Below are 20,687 nucleotides of genomic sequence, written 5' to 3'. Positions count from 1 at the left end.
CTGGCCGCTAGGGCTATTTTCTCCTTGTAGGCATATGAGTGGAAACATACCACTATGTTCCGTGGTCTACTCCCAGATTTGGGGCCCAAAGCCCGGTGAGCTCTTTCAATACCGGAACACTGTTGTGATTCTGCCGGCTCCTCTCCGCTCGCAACAGTAATGTGCAAGCAGATTTTTTCTACCACACGTACACAGTCACTGTATTCCTCCGTTTCGGGAATCCCTCTGAAGCATAGTTTGCAGCGCCTGCTCCGATTTTCCAGGCCCTCCAATTTGTCATCCATTCTGGCTTCATTAGCCTGTAGTTCTTTAGCTGTGGTCTTCATCTGTTTCCAATTTTACCTCTTGAGCCTCGAGTCTTATGTCTGCCTCATCAGTTCTGCGACCTAGTTCATTGATTTCTTCCCGCAGCTCAGCACACTTAGCTGTGACTTCAGCTTTATAATTTTTTATATCCTGCCTAAGCTCAACAAACCACTCTCTGAGCTCTGATCTTGTTGGCCAGTCTGCACCCTCGGGCTGTTGCATGCTTCCTGCAGCCCCTCCATTTTCCGTTTTGCCGGACGCCATCTTGTCTCCCCCCATGTCTGTAGTTTCATTACTTTTATGGTAGGAGTACTTGCGAAAGTCCACGGCCTTGCGTTTTGCCGCCATTCGGTGAAAGGTATTTCCCGCGGGTGTTCCTGCTCCGATCGCAATCAGTTTCGTTGCATTTAATTTTGCTTATTTTGCCAGCGTGATGGGGAGCTCCGGGTTTAAGCTGCCGAAATGGGAAGTGACGTCACTTCCTCCGGGTACGCTTTATCTTTTAACATTCATTCTGTTTCTTTACATGGGCTTCCAAACCATAATTACAGAAGCTTTTAATCTTTTAGCTTTTTTAAAAAAGTACCTTTTTTAATTAGAGAATTTATACCTTTAACATTCAACATTGCCTCACCAATCTACTTCATTTTGAGGACAAACATGTGGATAAAGTTGAGCCAGTTGATATAATGTATTTACATTTCCAGAAAGCATTTGACAAAGTCCCTCATGAGGGACTTCTTAGGAAATTAAAAAGTCATGAGATGGGGCAGTGTCCTATTATAGAATGGGAACTGGTTAAAAAAATAAAAAACAGTAGGTCTAAACGGTAAATTTTCTCAGTGGATAAAGTTGAATAGTAGAGTACCCCAAGGATTTGTTCTGAGACCACTGCTTTTTAACATATTTATAAATGACCTGGAAATGGGAACAAGTGAGGTGATCAAATTTGCTGATGACACTAAATTATTCAAATTTGTTAAATCACAGGCGGATTGTTAGAAATTGCGCAACATTGTTTGCTGGGAGAAATGTTATCCAATGTTCTGGATAGAGTTGTTCCTTGTTGCGTATTACAAACACCACTCGAAGTTTCAATAGCTTACTCCTGAAATTCACAGTAGTAAGCAACCACTCCGAAAACAGGAGCACACCCAGCGTAGGTCTCAGTCCTTGGAAGCCCTCCTTTCTTACAAGTCAGATACGTTCTTATCAGACTTTGATAAAGCTAGAAAGTTATTCTATACATCTCAAATCTAACCAGCAAGCAACAATCCTGAGTACTTTTCAGGATTGTTCGAAATTTAACTACATCCCCTGTTGCTTTCTCTCTGTCTCAGAATGGCAGGCTTGAGGCTATTAAAAGGAAATTACTTTATGGACTTTTAGCTAAAATTCTTAAAGATCTCTTCCACCTTTGTAATTGTTCAAAATTGGTTTGAAGTACTTCGAGGCTATTAAGAGTAAATGTCTTCATTTCACATGGTTTCAGATCTTGAATATTATCTCTTCTTTGAACCCCTCAACTGTTCTTTAAATATTTGTAATGTTACCACTATGTAGGCTGTAAAGGATGCCATTGCCCCTTTCTTGGTGTCTCTAGTTAACCTTTCCTTGATGGAAGGCCATATGGCAGAGGTTTTGAAACAGGCTCCTTATAAGGCCATTGCTGAAGAAACCAAACCTGGATCCTGCTGACAGCCAATTATTGGACAATTTCATCACTGTCATTTGTAGTTAGGAGCGTAGAATCCACTGTATAAAGCAGCTGGTGGATTTTGTCAAGGGTCATCAGATCCTAAATCAATTTCAGTTTGGTTTTAGGCATTCCTTAAGCATTGAGATTCTGCTACTTTCACTTTTTGATACCATCAAGAGAGGTCTTGATGGCGGATGGAGTTATGTTCTTGTGATGCTTGATATTTCATCAGACTTTGATATGATCAACCATAAGATCCTCCTGTTTCGGCTTAGAGAGGCTAGTATCTCAGGTATTGTTTTAAGCCGGCTCCAGTCTTATTTGTGTGGATGGAAGCAACAAGAAAGGTGAAACTAATTCCAAAAGGTATCCAAGGCAGATAAAGAGTTCTTATATTTAATATCTATTTAGCGACGATTTGTAAATTACTGGCTGGACTTTGCAAAGCATTTGAACCGTATGTCAACGACATTCAGTTTTATATCCCCATGGGCTCCTCGTGGTCTGAAAGGTTAGCTATTTCCCTTTGTCTGACCATAAGATAAGATGCTGGCTTACATCCACAATAAATTGGCTTTGAATTTATCAAAATCACATAAATAAAATAAATCAAACACTGACACCTTATGGTTATCCCAGCATAGTGACATCCATCTGATATTCTCTTGTATTAAGGTTGAGAATAAGGAACTGGAAGTTGTTTCCCATGTGAGGAGTCAGACTGTGACAATTGATTCAAACTTGTCCCTTGTTCATCAAGTTAAGTCTATAACTAAGTCTGGTTTTTATAAATTGCAGTTACAATGAGGGATCCAAATCCATATTCCTTGTACTGCACAGCAAGGAATATTAATCCTAGGTTACAGTATAAATTTAGCATTGAAACACACTGTCATGGCATGTCTACTGCAGAAGAAATATATATTAATCTTAATCCTGGGGCCTGCACAATGAAATCCTGACATCCAGGCTATGGGGAGTATGCAACTATCGCACCTTTAACAGACTACAACTGAAAGGACAGACTGAGCAGGCATGCTGGGCATCGCTGTCTATTTAAAGTTACCCAAGTAGCCAGCAGTCTCAGTAGTCATGGAAGAACCATCCACTGCTCATTTCACTAAGAACATTACTCACAGTTAAGAAAGGATGACGAGTATTCTGAAGCACTCTGCTCTCAGTCACAGTGTGAGCCACTTCCTCCTAAAACAAGATGAAAGATGCAAAAACAGCATTTCACACAAGCCAGGCCACAGCACCAGTTCAAAACACAAACAAAACTGTCTGCCACCTATCATTACTAGGACATTCTAGAGGGCTCAGCTTCTTTATACACACTCACAGCCTTCCCCATACCTTTCAAAGGTGTTTCAAATTTTGCATGCATTGTTTGAATTTTATTTTTAAATCCTTCCACTAGTTCCTTCATTCCTGTTGGCAACAGTCAGTGTTCTGCTTTTCTGTGTGTTTACTTCTAATAACACACTTTGTAGTTCCCTTTTAAGAGGCAGCTCACAAGGTCTGACACGATTCAAGTGTGTGCTGGCTCGCTTCCCTCTCTTGAGGCAGGAGGCTGACTAGCTGATCACAATCAGGACTCAATGGGAGATAAATCAGGGAATTTTTTCCCCTCAAACAAAAAATGGAAGGTAACATCTTGTTAATCTCTCACTGTTCAACACACGCTATGTAATTGGACAATTATTTAACCTCCGTTTATCCAGATTTAATTGGGTAACTGTTCTCTCACCTTCAGAAGCTGCTTTGAAGTTTCATGCATAGCGATCAAATGCAGGACACAAGGAGGTGGTAGAGCTGATGCCAGCTGAGCACAATAAAGGCTCGTTGTGACGCTATAATTCATGCAACCCCTATGAGCAAAGTCTATCTGTGATAAATTCCCCTGGGAGATGAAGGCAGCCTGGCCAGAAATTGTCCCACCCCTCCAAGAAAATGCATCATCTTATATACAAAACTCTCCATTTGTATATAATCCTCTCCCTTTTCAAGAAAAATTAACACCTACTTTTGCAATGATGACCTCCTTCCTCAGAATCTTCATGGCATAGTAACGGCCCGATGCCTTTTCTCGCACCAGGATGACTTTGCCAAAGGTGCCTTTGCCCAGAAGCTTGAGATAGTCAAAATCATTCATAGTCTGAAAAAGAAGCAGAAGTATTGTCCTCAACTTCATGGTTTTAATTAAACAAAACAATCTCAGATTCAGTTTCACCCTTCTGTCATTTCGAGGCTCTCAGACTCCTGCCCCCGATGCAATTAAATAACTGCGCTTTCTAAGCTGTTCTGGGCAGGACTTGAGGTGGCTCAGGGCACAAAAATGAAAGAAAGGCTAGAATCTGAGCAGTTTTAATACCTTTATTTTTTTAAATTTTGGGTAACCTGTTATCTAAACATCTTACCACTTTTGGATGTGCCTTTGTTACTGCTACTTCCATCTCCTCAGCCACTGTGGGATCGTTGGGAGAACCACACTTATAATCCATGGTCTCCTCCTCTTCTGGTTCCTGATTCTTTAAGCTGTTGGCAACAGTCTGAATTGCTCTCATCCATTCTTCCCTAACAAGAAACAAGGACTGTGCATCATTTATCACATTATAAAAATGCTCATGCTGACCATGGACTTATCGGATATGAGGGTAAGAGGCATCAAACAGTGTTGGTATATAAGAAAGTGGTACAAAGATTTAGCTAAGGGACACGGAGAAGTAATGTTAAACTGAAAATAAGGAATAAATTCATTTCAAGTTCAAGAAAATCAGGTTGCTTACCCATATAACAGGTGTTCCCCCATGGACATGAAGATAATCAGTCATACACATGCATGTCGTCATCTGACAGTGCAAAAGTGGATTGTTTACAAAGCTGTTTGGAAAAGCCTTGAACACTTTTCTGGGCATGCGCAGGACTTTTTTTTTAAGCTGCTATTGTTGTGCAGGTCCCCTCTGTCATATACGCAAACTTAACTAAAGAACCAACTCCATAAAGGGAAGGCAGGAGGAGATGTGGACAGTTATTCAGCTATCCACAGAAAACACCCAATATGGGTAAGCAACTTTATTTTCTATGAAGAACAAACAGGATGATCAGCCACATAAATAGGACTCCTTAGCTAAGGTTCGCCTAACAAACAAAAAGGAAAAAAAAAACAAACCACCACCACCAAGTGATAAACATATTTTTGAAAGGGAAACCATTATGTTGTATTTTTGTTTTCTGGAAGACAACCAAAAATAAAAATGAGCCCAAGAGGGGATGGAGTTAGGTTCAACTCCTCAAAGAGCCCCTGAAGGCAGACAGACTTGCAGCACAAGATTTGGTCAATCTAAATAGATGTGAATATGTAGAAAAGTCCACATCTCAGCTAAGATGGGTCACCGAATCAGCTGTCATGCCCTTCTAGAATCAGACCTACATGAGCATAAGAAAATGATGCAATCTGCTATGCAATTAGACAAAGTTTATTTGATCAGACAGGTTCCAAGTTACTAGGATCAAGAGAGAAAAAAATCTAGGTGGACTTCCTACAGGTTTCATCCTCTCAAATAAAAATCAATAAATAAATAATAAAAAAAGGCAACTGCTCTTTAGCAATCCCTACCATATAGGACTTACTTGTCTTTGTGAACTCCTAGGTTTTGAGAAAGCTCGAAACCTAGGAGTAATAATTGACACTGAACTCAGCCTTAAGCCACTCATATCACAAAAAGTTAGAGAAGGCTACGCCAAACTTATGGTCCTCAGGAGGCTTAAACCCCTATTAACCCAAGCGCACTTCCCAACAGTTCTACAAGCACTTATATTCACTAGCATAGACTACTGTATTAACACTATTTCTGGGACTACCATATTCAACAATAAGACCTCTACAAATATTACAAAACTCTGCTGCCAGAATACTTACTGGTAAAAGCAAAAGAGAACACATCACTCAACCACTTGCCGAATTACACTGGCTGCCAATAGAACAAAGAGTGCAATACAAAACACACTGCACAATTCACAAACTGATCAATGAAGAAAAAGCAGACTGAACACAGTACTACGTTTACAAGTCCTACAAAGAAATCTTAGATCAGCCAATAAAGCTCTTTTAACCATCCTCTCAGTCAAGACAGCAAAACTGATCCAAGTTAGAGAGCGAGCCCTATCATTAGCCGGACCAGCATTATGGAACTAATTGCCACTCGAAACAAGATTACAGAGTGATTTAAAACTCTTTAAAAAAAAGTTTAAAAACATGGCTTTTCAAAAAAGCATTTTACAGTGAGACTGGGGAATATGAAGCTTAAATGAACAAGCAAAAGAACATCTACACACAGAAAAAGTCACCTAGCAGCGTACTTGTATATTTTATTATTTTTACTCATCATTATTATAGAATAATTTAAGAGATCTGCAGTATAAAGTACAATTCTTGTATGGTTTTTCCTATTAATCATATAAAGAACAAGATCCAGATCACGCATCATATACCTTATATTATGAAAACATGTTACCGATACATGTTTCGGCACTTTGTTAGTAAGAATTTAAGCAAATATAGTTTTACGTGCCCCTCTGTAAACTGTTGTGATGGTGCATTACTAAACGACGGTATAGAAAAGATTTTAAATAAACAAACAAACAAACATGTGGCCTTGGAAAGAATGCCAACAGGACAACTGACTGGTTACGGTGGAAATCTGACACCATCTTAGGGAGGAACTTGGGTTAAGTGTAAAAGATCTTCATTGGCTCCCAGTACAATTCAGGATTCTTCATAAATCACTTACAATTATCCACAAATATATTCACCAGCAGACCCCCTCAAACTGCACTCAACGACTAGACCTTTAAGGGACGCCTACAAGGGATCCTTACATGTACCATCTATCAAAGCTGTACAACACTCAAACATCAGAGACCGGACATTCTCCATCACAGGTCCCTCTATCTGGAACGCCATGCCTCCGGATCTCAGGCAGGAATCTGGTCTAATAACATTTAAAAAGAAATTAAAGACTTGGCTGTTCTGCCGAGCCTTCACAGACACCAGCCCAACAGCCTGACTTATAACTGTTCTTGCTATTATGCATATAAGCTAGCACTAAATCATGTATATAAATTATTATTATGAGGATGTTTACAAATGACCTTGAAGACTGCCCCTTGCCTCCCTCATATACTCCAATGTATATTATACTCTTTCTTCGTACCCCTTCTCATTTCCTACTCCAAGTTAACACTTCCTGGTTATAATGTAACTTTATACTCCTTCAAACTGTCTCTATTTTTTTGGTTGGTTATAGTTCCTACTTGTTCGATGTAAACAGAGTTGATTTGATTTGTATCAAGAAAGTCGGTATATAAAAGCCTTTAAATAAATAAGTGTATATCCCATTTCTATAATGATATTGTGTAAGACGATTAAGTCACGGAGGCCTGAAGCACACGGACTTGCAAGCCAGAAGTGACCGCCACCAAAAATATGACCTTTCAAGTCAGGAACTGAGGCTCAAAAGAAATTTTCATCAACTGATAAAAACAGTGAGTTCCCATGATGCAGCAGAAGGCTTGATAGGAAGCTTCAATTGAAGCAAGCTCTGCATTAACTTGACAACTAAAGGCTGAACAAAGATGGGTAACCTCCTACATGGTGATGGTAGGTACCAAATGCACTAAAGTGTACCCTGATAGAGTTAATTTTTAAACCTGACTCAGAAAAATGTAGAAAGTATTCAAGCAGTATGTGTAGGACAAGAGAATAAATTTAGAGATCTACCCTCAAACCACCTCCATGTCAACCCATTAGACTTTCTAGAGAATTAATTTCTGGAAACCAAAAAGACATGAGACCATCAGAAAGCCCAAGGGAGCCATTTAAGTGCCTTTCAACATCCAGGCTGTGGGAACAAGGGACTGCTTGTTGGGATGACATGCTCCCTGGTTCTGTGTTATTAGTGATGGGGAATTCCCCAAACAGATCGATTTCTTGATCAACAGCACCTGAAAGATAGGAAACCAGATTTTTCTCTGCCCAAAAAAGCTATGGATCTCCATAGTCCCATTTTCTTTTTTGACTTTCAATAAAGTTTTCAAGACTGGAGGTATCAGTGAAAACATAAAAAGAAATTCTGTCCCCTAATGAAGGGAGATGACATCTGAGAATAGTGGGCCCTCAGAGTCTCTCCTGGAGCAGAACTGGGGAATGCCCATGTTCCTCAATAGCTGTGAACAGGTCTTGATCAGCTATTTCCCACTCAAGGAGATGAACTTCACCACTACATCTTAGGGACCACTCATTAAGATCTAATACCAGACTACATCTGTCTGCCAGGATATTCTCTTTGCGTGCCAGGTATGTGGCTCGTAAAGTCATCCCATGTAAACTAAACAGCTCTGTTCCAAATCCTGATATAGGAGTGATCCTGTTCTTCCTTGCTTGTTCAGGTAAAAAAAAATAATTCTGAAAGCCTTTAGAGCATTCAGATCTGTCTGTAATTCCAAGAAATTTGTGATAGTTTTCCTGTCTGGTCCAGGGGCTTTGGGTATGAAATTCCATCACAAGGTGGAGGCATTCAATGTTGGAACAATTTGGTGAGAAGATTGGAAAGGTGAGCCTTTGATCAGATTGGCTTGGATCAGCTGCCAAGACAAAGTCTCTGAGCCAAGCTGTGACATGACACATTCCGGAAATCCTTGAGTGGCTTGATTTTAAAGGTCCATTGGACTTATCTGATAGGAAATATGCCATAGGGATTATATGAACTATTAAGGCCATATGGTTTAATAATTTCAGCATGTCCCAAACCAATGTTTGCTGTCTGAGTCACTGTGCTCACCATGATCATTAACTTGGTGACCATTGGTGGGGAGGAAAGCTTTTATCAGCGTTCTGTTTAACAGAAGTCAAATGAATGTCAATTGAAGTAAAAGACTGAGCTTTTATTTTGGACAATTTATGGCAAACCCTAGCAACTTCAGCACCTAGATGGCAATACTCATGGATTCTCTTGCCCTTGTCAGACATTCTTTACTAGCCAATCAATCAGGAAGAGAAGCATATAACATCCCCAGTCTGCGTAGATATGCTGCAATGACTGCTAGACATTTTGTGAAAACATTGAGGAGCTGAGTCAAGACCAAACGGCAGTACACAGTACTGAAGATGCTGCTCTTCTACTAAAAATTCAAGATCTCTCCTGAAACAAATCTTAGTGTAGCTAGAAAATGTAATAGGGAAAATTGACAAACTAGAGTAGAAAATCACCTGGACCAGATGATATACACCCCAGAGTGAAGAAAGAACAGAAAAATGAAGTTACAGACCTGCTATTAGTAATTTGTGAACTATCATTAAAATTAGTCTATGGTATTTTAAGACTGGAGGTTTGCCAATGTAACACCAATTTTTAAAGAGAGATCAAAGGGTGATTCAGGAAACTACAGACTGGTGAGTGATATCTGCACCAGGCAAAATGGTAGAAACCATTATAAAGAATAAAATTGTTGAACATATAATTATCCTTTATCTTGTCCATGGAGGCTAAAGTTTGACAGTATATCCTTGAGCAAGTTAGTTACATATTTTTTATTCTCATTATAATGTAAAATAGTAGCTTCTGCTTGACAATCAAATACCTTTAACCTACTCTAATCTCTGGATCTTCATGCGGTTTTCTTACTTTATGACCAGAATGGTGCTTTTTTGGTAATTTATGAGTCGGCTGTGTTGGGGTAACCCCCGGTGTGTCGATAGGTGTCGGTTGCGTCGCAGATGCGTCACTCGAAGCAGATTGCGTCGCAATGTTCTCTCTGCGCCGATTGCGGATGCGATGGTGCACCAGTTCGATGCTTCTTCGACGCAGTATCTGGTCTGCGTCAATGCTTCAGCGCGTCGGTAATCCCACACTTCAATATGGCGTCTGCTCTCTTATCTCCAGAGCATTGATGTAGCCAAATGCATCGGTGAAGCACGTGGCCGCGGTGCCACCGACGCATCCCCATCGCCTTGAACTAATTCTCAGCCAGCGGTCAAAGGACGGTATCCTGACCTGGGGGGGGGGGGGGGGTCAACTGAAGAGGCTCTCCTCTATGACGGGTCCTTCTTTCTTCGCTTAGGACCTGGAGAGGAGCGAACAGAGGCTTCAGAAGCGGTATAAAAGCCTGAAGCTCTGGACTGCAAATTTTGGATCCTTGCAGCTCGCTGTCTTTGAGCCCGTAGAGACATGCGTCCACAGTCCACACAGTTCTTTTGGTCATGTTGGGGTCCAAGTCACAGGTAACAAGATGAGTGGCCATCTGTGGCTGACAATTTTGCCATACGAGCAAAATTTAAAACCTGGACGAGGCATAGCTCAGCAGACACCAGTGATGTTAAACTGCTGCTTTTTCTGATCTTTTCTTTTAACTTTAGTAAACTTTTTTCCTCAATTTCAGTTTCTCTCAGGAAAGAGGAGCTGCATAAGGCTAACGATCGCGCAGAAAAAAACTGACTGAGGAGCCTGAGGCAATCCTGACAATATGCAGGAGGGAGCTCCTAGCTAAAAGATTTTACTAGACTTAGAAAGAGCTCCGCCACCTAGTGGCATGGAAGATGTACCCAGACAGCATGGCTAATTCAGATGCTTATCTACGTGAAAAATTAATTAATAAGCAATAGCAAGTACCTTGGTCTGACCCAGTATGGCATATCTTATGTTCTTTTGAAAAATCATGGCCAGCATCTTAGTGAACAAAGAAGGCTGAGGTCCATGAAGCAGAAGTTGCACAGAAGTCCCACACATGCTCAGAAAAGCCTTCTAGGACTTTTCCAAACAGCTGTAGAAATGCTCTAAGTAGCCCGTGTGTGTGGTTGATCTTGTTTGTCCTTCAGAGAAAAATTCCTCAGAAGCAGCTCTGGGATTGCTTTTCCTGCTGCCACTGTGCTCTAACCATTAAGCTATAGGACCAACATTATTAGAGTTATTCTACATCTGATGTAGGAGAGCTGCTGTTTTATCAACCAAGTATTTCTGTGGAACAGAAAAAGTATAACTCCAAATTAATTGAAAGGTTGTCATTAGATAAAGGGCTGGCATTACTATGCAGTGTCATAATGACAGAAAATGTTATACAATTATTAGTCAGTAAGATAAGGGATATAAAAAAGCATGAACTGGTAAAGCTGGTAATGCACTAAGAAGTATTACGAGTATTACATAAATGTTAACTTACTGTAATTCAAGAGCTAGAATTTAAATCATGCTGCAAGTAGCATGGACAGAAAATTACCAGATTCCAAAATCCTGACCTGTATTTTAAAAGCTTCCCCAAATACAGAACAGCCTGAAATCTGGCTCGGAACATGCACATTGTTCTAGCAGGCAGCTCTGGACATACAGCTACCTTTCTTCAGGAGAATCCACATGAAACGTCCGTTCTATGACCGTTGTCCACTGCAGGCAGCGTATCACAAATGTGTTGGATCGTGGACGTTCAGTCTTCATTAACTGGCATTCTGTGTTAGGGAGACGGAGATGGTGGTGATGGGGGAGGGAGGGATGGAACAAGAAATAAAATGCATTCAGTAGAGAGAATTTCTCAAAGGTTCCAAATCCAGCATAAATCAGCCTAGCAGCACCTGGAGGAGATTCCTTACTGGCCAATGACAGTCCATTATGGCATTGCTTGAGAAAAGCAAAAGTCTATAATTGCATACCAACTTAAAAAGTGCATTTTATAGGTGCCACCAAAAAAGGGGCCAAATGCCATGGCCACACAAGTCTAGATTTTATTGTTACTTTTTCTCCCTTCCCTTTTTTCACTAACATTCTTACCTCCCTCTCTCTGGTCTCTTCAATCTCACTTCTTCCCCCTCTCTTGTCCCACCAGTCTCCCTACTAATCCCCCTACTACAGCCAATTCCCTGATTGTCTTTCAGTACCACCTCATCTCCCCCAACTGACTCCTATGCCCCTCCTAGCTTCCTCTGCCAAGCCCCTATCCTCCAGCCCCTCCTTAGCCCTCAAACCAATCCCTCCATTCCCCATCATGCCCGAGTTGATCCTCCATTCTCTTCTCACCCCTTTGCTGCTTTGATTGGGCCAGGAGATCAATGGTGTATCAGGTTGCATACTCTTCACTACCACTCAAGGCCCAACTGGCATCCTAACCCATGAAAATACCATATAGCTGCATAGTTCAAAGCACCAACTGGGCCCCAAGAAGGAGGGAGAGACCATGGCTCAATTCTGTGCAGCTCTCCTTCCACTGACCCAATCAATAATGAGATAGGTATCAATGGGTCAACTCTGACAGCAGTCTTCTTCTACTTATTTTAATTTATAAAATGTATATTCCATCAATCCAAAAATCTCAGCAGATTAAAAAATGCAGACATAAAAATGACAAACATAGCAAGCTATATCAGTACAAATCAACAATAAAACAACCACTTCATTAGAAATTGATACAATAATCATAAGTTATAACTGTTCTTATTCCCAACCTCCCCCATTTCTATCATTGCTAACTTCCTCCACAGCCTCAAAGGCCTCAAATTTAGATTTTTTTTTGTTGAAAGGGTTCCCAGCAGGGACTGAAAAGGGGAGAGGAAAGAGGACTTTCTCCATAGAAAACTTCTTGAAAAGTGGCTAACAAATAGCCACTTTTTGTGAAGACGTTTTTGGGAAGTTTTTTTGTTTTTGTTTTTTTTAAAAGGAGAAGTTTCCCCCCACTAAACTCTAAATTCCCTTTGGGACAAGGAGCAGATTGAGACAGCTCACACTGCTGGCTGAAGCCAATGCTTTGGCCTTAAGTCTATTTAGAGCTGGAATCCAACAAAAACCTGCTGTACTGCAGTTCCTACCATTTGTTGGAGGCAGAAAATACTCGATTTCCTATGGATTACCCTTAATTAGTGGCAATGATGTCAGTGTTCTTTGCCTCCATCTGCTGATAGGGGGAAACAACCCACCTGTGATGACTAATCTGGTGTAGCAGGATGAACTGTAAGTGCATTTCCATTTTCATAAAATGTACTACTACTAAGTTTGTTTTAGAAGATCAGTTATTTCCAAGAAGGAAGAAAAAAAAGCAGGAGGGGAATTTACAGTCGAGAGGAGCAATCACATTCCAAAGTTCCATTTACAATAGAAACATTTGTTACATTGCCCACAAGTAACTACACAGAGTGCGGACAAGGCTTAGGATCACCATTCTTTGATGCTTGATTTAAGGATAGTTTAAAAATGCGCTATAAAAAGGTGTCTCCATCTTGTAATAAGAAGCCTGAACAAACTCCATTTTATTTTGTGATAGTACATCTGGCTCACACTACAATGCAACAGTGGGAAGGGGTTGGGCTAGTGAGAACATGTGACATTAGACATGGATATGCAGGTAGCAAGGACAGGCACAGTGAGGTCATTACGCAGAAAGTGAAAGGTATCCTGGTCTTCATTAAACTTCAGAATCCAGTCTGAGCTGGTGTGAGCAGACCAAAATGATGCTATAAAACGGATAAATAGGATTAGTCTAGGACACAACAGCAGAACTGAGCGCAAGTAACAACTAGTGACCTAGAAGGCTGTATGGAGTATAGTCTGTGTGAGAGTCATTCTGTTTTCTTAGCCATTCGGGGACTACCCCATGGCACATGGCCTACATACAGGGAGAAAAATAGGAAAATACAGCAAGAGTGAGGGAGAAAAATAATAAAAATACATACCACCAACAGAAAAGTTATTTAGAGGAGGTAAAATGTTATCGGAGGTCTCGGGCCTCTCCTTGTACCCGATGAAGGAGCCATCACTTTTGAGCAGGAAATATCGAGGTCGCCATGTTTTAATGTACTCGCCTGCAAAAAAAGAAAGATAAATTCAAGTGCTTAAAAAAAACCCAAAAACTTCCTCTTCCTGATAGGGGAAGATCAAAAACATGATTAAAGCAGGGAGTTAATCTGTAGATTAGTACAGCTCTCATGAAAACCACCATTCATATACTTCCTGCATTTATAACACAAGTAGCCAGCAAAGCCTGCAAATATATCACATACATGCAGGTGTCAAATTAATATGCTGTCAGCCTTCATACTTAACACTTGGTTGTGAGGGAACTGATTAATAGCAGAAAATACAGCAAAAAAACCTATGTTTCTTTTGGCAACTGGTAAACATTTTCTTGCAGCAGTATCTGAAGGGTCGCATTTCCTCCGATGAGTCACTCAGCAGACTGCAATGCTACATGGCATAGAAAGTAAACTATTTAAAGCCCTTTACTAAAGGAACCACCACCCACAAAAATCTTTACCAGCCACTTATGAGTGAATAATCTTCTCCTCAAGTTTACTGAATGTAAAGGTGTGCCCCTCTTATTAAAGTCATCCATACTTATTGTCTTTTTCTCACTCCTTCTTAAAGTTGCTCCGTATCTGTGTGCGCCACATGCATATTACACCTGACAAGGATCAGACATAGTGGCACCAGGACTTACTTGGATTTCTAAACACCAATCTACTCAAGCAGAGTATTTCAACATTGATAGGACATTTAATAAACATTCTCGTAAACTGTATATTCTGACAATCAGAATTATTTTGATACAAAGGCACAAGAATTCTCTAACTGCCAAAGGCCTTTATGTAAATACAAAATACATTTTGTGTTCTCAGAATTAAAATTAATGCATCACATATTAGGCCTTGCTAGCTTTTCTTCATATGGCTTTACTATTGCCTCAGTCATCTGAGACTCCTTCATTCAGCATCTCCTTCCTGAACACCCCTGCTAAAATGGATTTTATTTTATTTATTTGGATTTAACTAGAGCCTTTTCCTTAGTAGTTCAAAGCAAGTTATATCCATGACATACCTACAATTAGGCTGGTGCAATATGGGGATTAGCGTGTCCAAAACGTGCATCCAACTGAGCGCATAGCTAATAGCGCTCATCACATGTAAATTCCAAGTAGATGAAGCTATTAGCTACTACCCTGCAATGCCAAAAATTGCTGCACATCCAAGGCACCCAATTTTAACACAGGAAATTTTAACGCCTGCCCAGAATTAAAGCATGCCACGCTCAAGGGTTCACAAAAAAAAAAACCCAAAAAAATCCTTCTCTGTGATTTCTCCTATTAGTATCTTCATGATACTAAATAGGAGGAACCACAGAAAGCAGAATCATGCCATGCTCAAGAGTTCAGCAATAAAAAAAATCCTGCTTTCTATGGTTCCTCCTATTAGCATCCTCATGATACATGTAGGAAGAACCACAGAAAGCAGCATCCCCAAGCTCCAGCTCGATTGAAGGAGTGAATACATTAATATTGTCGAGCACTAACATTAATTTATTCACTCCTTCACTTACTGCCAATTGGTCCTTTCACTGTCACATATCAGTGAAAGGACCAATCCCCATTTCAGAAGGCTGTCCTGAAAGGGGATTGGGTCCTTTCACTGACACTTGTCACTGAAAAGGACCAAATCGGGAACAGCCCTACCAGGGGTGGGGTGGGCAGTGAGCTCAGGCCAGGCTGTTGTGGACGCACAGCCACTCTCCTGGGCGCCCGATGCAGAGCGCTAGGGATGCATAAACTATCCATTGCTTGTCCCTTTTAGTGCGGCAACTCATTTGCCTATTTCATCGAGCACCCAGGAGAAGTGGATATGCACGCGTTCAAAAAATGTGCACCCAGTTTTATGCGATGATATTGCATCATCCTGTCAGTCTACAAAAATACACTCTGCATTTCAGGAATTCAGAGTAAGGTAGGATCATGTCAAATTTCATGGACAACAGATATTAGCACAGCATATGTAAATCTGACCATTTTGGTAGCTCTTCTCTGGACCACCTCCACAATCTATATCTTTTCAGAAGTGCAGCTTCCAGAACGGACACAATATTCTTGGTGACACCACATCCCAATAAGACAGACAGAATGGAGGTGGTGCAAAGAAGACCTACCAAATTGGTCTGAGATCTGCACCCAAAGCCCTTTGAAATAAGACTTAAAAATATAAATACAAATACTTTAGAGCAGGAGTTGGCAATGGATTTTTGTTTGTTACCAAAAAAATTATATATATATATATATATATATATATATATATATATATATATATATATATATATATATATATATATATATATATATATATAATTTTTTTTTTTTATTTTTTTTTTTTTTTTTGGAACAAACAAAAAATTATTTTTCTATCAGCATCTCCTTTGTATGCCTGGATGGAAAGGATTGGAATAGGATGGAAAAGGGAAGGAAGAGGCAAGGAGGGGAATAAGAGGAAAATGGATCCTCCAGTAAAATGCTTACAGCTCTAGGAGGTGGGGCAGGGGTGGGGAGGAGATAGAATAATATCTCCCATGCCAAACCTCCTGCCTGCACTATGTTGCTGTATTGCAGTTTAGCATGTTCAAACTCTGCAGGCAGACTGTGCAGATCTCACAATGCACGAAATCAGTAGAGTCAACCCACAAAGGTTGAAAAATGTTCAATTGCTGTGCAGTAACATGGTGCAGGCAGTTTGAATGCTCATTCTATGAGCGGAAACCTTACTGCCGATGTAGCAAGGAGTTTTATGCATATAAAATGTGTGTACTGCTTAACACCCTCCCATGTAAATCCCAAGCAAATCAGAGCATTAAGCAGTACTCCCTGATACAGAGAAGTACACTGGGAGTTTAAATAAATAATCTGGAAACCAGCACACAGATTATTAATGCTCAGATTATTGCATTAACCTGTCAGATTGTAAACCCTCTGGGGACAGAGAAATACCTATGATATCTGAATGCAATCTACTTTGAAGTGGTTGACCATTTACAAAAGGCAGAATATAAAGGAAGTTGCAGTGGCTCGAACTTGTTGTGCTTTTACTTTATTATGAAGCTGGAGCCCTGATTTAGCGTAGCAGAAGGAAATGCAGTCCAATCAATGAAGAGAGAGTCTGCTTGTTTTACTGGATTAAAGAAAATAGATATTTCTACATAGAATAGTAACACTCTTCTACACTGTAGGGTACAACGAGCTTGTTCACATTTATTAGAAAGTGGCTTCAGGAAAAAAGTTGGTAGAATAGCTGATAAGTGAAAATGAGAAACCACTTTAGGAAGAAACTTTGTATGAATTTTTAGTACTTCCCTGTTATTCTCTATACACAAATTCTGAAGATGTGCTACCAATGACCATGTGACTCACTCATTCTGTTATGTTGAACTTACTGCTATTAAAAATGACTTTCCATGAAAGAAATTTCAGGTCTGCTGTTACTAAAAGGCTGAAAAGAAATGAGCAAGCACAACATTTAAGCCTGATGGTGTAAGTTAGGGCTTCCTAAACTGTGGGTCAGGATCCCAAACGGGGGTCACAAAAAAAAAAAAAAAAAAAAACTTTCAGCTGGGGTCACAAGTGCCTCAAATGGCAGTACTATCCAAGTGTCAGAAGCAGCAGCATTAATGTGGAAGTCAGCGTGGGGCCTGTGAGCCAGCACACATTCTCAGACCCTGCAGAGTCATTGCCCGTGCATGAATTTCTATGGTAATAAGAAGCCCTGCCCAAGGATCGGACCACTGCAGGGCCTGAGAGCTTTCACAAACCCAGAAGCCCTGTGCTGGCATTCATTACTCATGCTGTTCCCACTTGCAGATCACCACTGGACTTGGGACCAACCAGAGGAGATAGGAGAGCTGAGTGGGTAGTGATCAGTACCCACTACTAAACCTACCCAAAAGAAAAATTATCAGCCGCCTGCCCTCCCTTCTCACCAGTTGTCATCCACTTTGGCCCAGCACCCAAAGGAAAATACTGCTGCTGACCATGGCCACAGGGATGCTTGGAGGAGGGGCTGTTTGAAGGGAGGGATAAGATGCAGTAGGGGGTTTGAGGATTGGATAAGGAGAATTGGCTGTGGAGGGTAAGAGGGGCAGGGGAATGATGGAAGATCATCTGGGGGATGTAAGATGAGTTAATGGGGATGAGAGGGGATCAGCTGGGGGTGTAAGAAGAAGTAGTGAGGCTGGAAGGTGAAATAGGGGATGACAGAGGATCAATTGGGGTTTATAAGGACAGGGAGATTAGAGGAGATCAGCTGGAAAATTTGAAAATGAGAGAGAGAGAATGGGCTGAGGAAGTGAGAGAAGCTGAGGTTTCAAGAAGAGGTCTACTGGAGGGCAGAAGGTTAAAAAAGGAGGTCCTCTAGAGAGGGTGCAAGTTGAGAAAGGATAAACTGTAATGCAGGGTGTGTGAAAAGGAATGATTGTTGGAGAGGGACTACAGCCGTGGTAATTTGTTTCAGTAATTCTTTGGGGTCATGCAAATTTTTAAGTGCCAAAATGGGGTCAACACTGGCTAAAGTTTGGAAAGCCCTGGTATAGGTAGATTCTTTATTGGATAATGTAGGCCTTTCATGAATTTAGCTATTAAACTATGTTGGGATACTGGATGGCCCTCTGACATTAACGACATATAGCTATATCACTCAAACGTACTCTGGATTAAAGACCACTTCTATTAGAGTTAGACAGATGTAAATATTAAAGTATAAGATAAGTGGGGCAGTGGGAAAACCTTTTCCATTTAAAATTAAATGATTTTCTTGTAGAAGGTTTCTTGATGTGAGAATAACTTCCTGTATATCTAAAGGTAGTCCTATAGCTTGCACTAATTTGCTTTTAACATCCAAGCTGTAAGTGCTACAGATGGTACATTCAGTTGTAGAAGAAACAGTTTATGTTGAATGATAAAGCTTGGGAATATTTCTAAGCTGATAGGTTGAGCAACTGCTAAGCACTGGAGCCATAGAAGCCATATTTGATATGGCCAACAGGAAGTTATTAAAATCATCTTTCCTCCGACTTCCCTTTGAAAAAAGTGTCTTGAATATTAAAGGGGACTGGAAGAAAAGCATACATCAGACACTGAATCCCATGGTATTGAAAACACTTCCTTGGCATGGCAACTGGGTTCTGGTCTTTAGCAGCAGTATAGGGGGTACACCTTGTGGGTTATACGGTGTTGTGGAGTGTAGGAGTAGCAGGCTACAAACCAGGGAAACCAGGGTTTAAATCCCACTGCCGCACCTTGTGACCTTGGGTAAGTCACTTTATCCTCTGTTGCTTCAGATACAAACTTAGGTCATGATTTACTAAGGCTTTTCTCCCATCCTGGGTCTATAGGAAAAATGCTTAGTAAACGAGGCCCTTAGATTGTAAGCCTCTGACAACAGGAAAATGCCTACTTTACCTGAATGTAATCCACTTTGAAGAGCCAAAAAGCAAAATATAAAAACAAATAAATTTTATTGGAGTACCCCACTGCTGAAAAAGATGCTTTGCTGTGCTGATGCCTAATGACCATTTGTGAGATTGAAGACAGCAACTTAAGAGTCTGCTAACTGAATGTCCCTGCCTGGGAGACTGATAGTGAGGAATATTTTCCTTAGAAATTCCCAGTTCCATATTCCTCATACTTTTTAGCTTTTATATAGCGCTTAGACCCACTCCCATTGTATAAGCAGTATAGAAAAGATTTCAAATAAATAAATAAATTCTGTTCCTTCCTATTTATGTAATACATTGCTACTTGGTTGTCTGTTTGGACTTGCACTATACTTTTCCTTTCAGCCAGTTTAAAAACTCAACACACACTGAAGATCTCCAACTGGAGGAGGTTTATATGGAATCTCTGTTCTTGAATACCCTATGAGAAGAGATGGAGTTTAGATGTCTTCCCCAACCTAAAGAGGAGGCATCCCTAGGCATGATCTGTTGAACCTAAGGGGGACAAAAGGTCTGACCACAAAGGAGATTTAAGGGCTGGGTCCACCATCTGAAAGAATTTATGCATATATTTAAGCTTGCAGCCCCTAGGTATAATCATTGGTACCTGATGTGGAACAATGCTTTTTCTTTACTTTTTTTTTTTTGTCTTGCACATAAAACTTAAAACAATCAGACTTATCGTTAAGATTGAAATAGATGGTGATGTGATTCACTCAAAAAAGTCACTATAAATCCACCACCAAAACTTAGTACAATACAAGGTGAATAAGTTGTTAGGGCTTGAAGCTCTCTGACTCTTTGGGCCAAAGAGACTGCACTCAAAATGTGACTTCACCATGTCAGGTACTCGAGCCCACAGTTCAGAGATTCAAAGGAGGCTTTCATCAGCTGGGTAAGAACTAATATAAGAATTAGAGGCTGAGCGCACTGTTTAACCCACTGTTGGATGTGCGATTTGGACACACGTCCACAGCCCCTTATGTTATAAGGGGATTAGCGTGTCCAATAGTGCTCATCACATGCAAATGCATGTTGATGAGGATATTATTTATTCACCCCAATGTGTAAAAAAAAAAAAAAAAAAAAAAAAAAGTGCACCCAACCTGCACATGTTTACGCTCAGAAATTAACACTTGCCCAGAGCAGGTGTTAATTTCTGAGCACCCCAAAATGTTGCACTGAAAATCAGAATACTGCTTTTCTGTACATCCTCCGACTTAATATTGTTTTAAAAGTTTAAAAGGTTTTAAAAAAAAACAAACAATTTTAAAAAGTGCCAGTTGTCAGCTTAGGGAAACAAATGCTCAGTTAATGAGCATCCATTTTCCTAACCTGTGACTGTGCACCAGTTAGGAAAAATGGATGCTTGTAAATTGAGCATCCGCTTTCCTAACCCGCAGACA

At 40.4% G+C, this 20,687-nt stretch overlaps 1 protein-coding gene across 6 annotated transcripts in view; it reads right to left on the bottom strand.

Annotated features, from left to right (window-relative positions):
- Positions 1-20,687, bottom strand: part of AKT2 (AKT serine/threonine kinase 2) — a 147,275-nt gene that overhangs the window by 21,489 nt on the left and 105,099 nt on the right. For all 6 annotated transcript variants that reach the window (XM_029571073.1, XM_029571068.1, XM_029571067.1 and 3 more), the window contains 5 exons: positions 13,716-13,844; positions 11,393-11,504; positions 4,426-4,582; positions 4,032-4,163; positions 3,143-3,208 (listed from right to left, as the gene is read on the bottom strand). In XM_029571073.1, the coding sequence (XP_029426933.1) occupies positions 3,143-3,208; positions 4,032-4,163; positions 4,426-4,582; positions 11,393-11,504; positions 13,716-13,844 (596 nt within the window). The remainder of the gene's footprint in view (positions 1-3,142; positions 3,209-4,031; positions 4,164-4,425; positions 4,583-11,392; positions 11,505-13,715; positions 13,845-20,687) is intronic.

The sequence above is a fragment of the Rhinatrema bivittatum genome, chromosome 11 (genome assembly GCF_901001135.1).
Source record: "Rhinatrema bivittatum chromosome 11, aRhiBiv1.1, whole genome shotgun sequence".
In the NCBI taxonomy this organism is placed as follows: domain Eukaryota; kingdom Metazoa; phylum Chordata; class Amphibia; order Gymnophiona; family Rhinatrematidae; genus Rhinatrema; species Rhinatrema bivittatum.
This window is presented reverse-complemented; position numbering and strand designations above follow the sequence as displayed.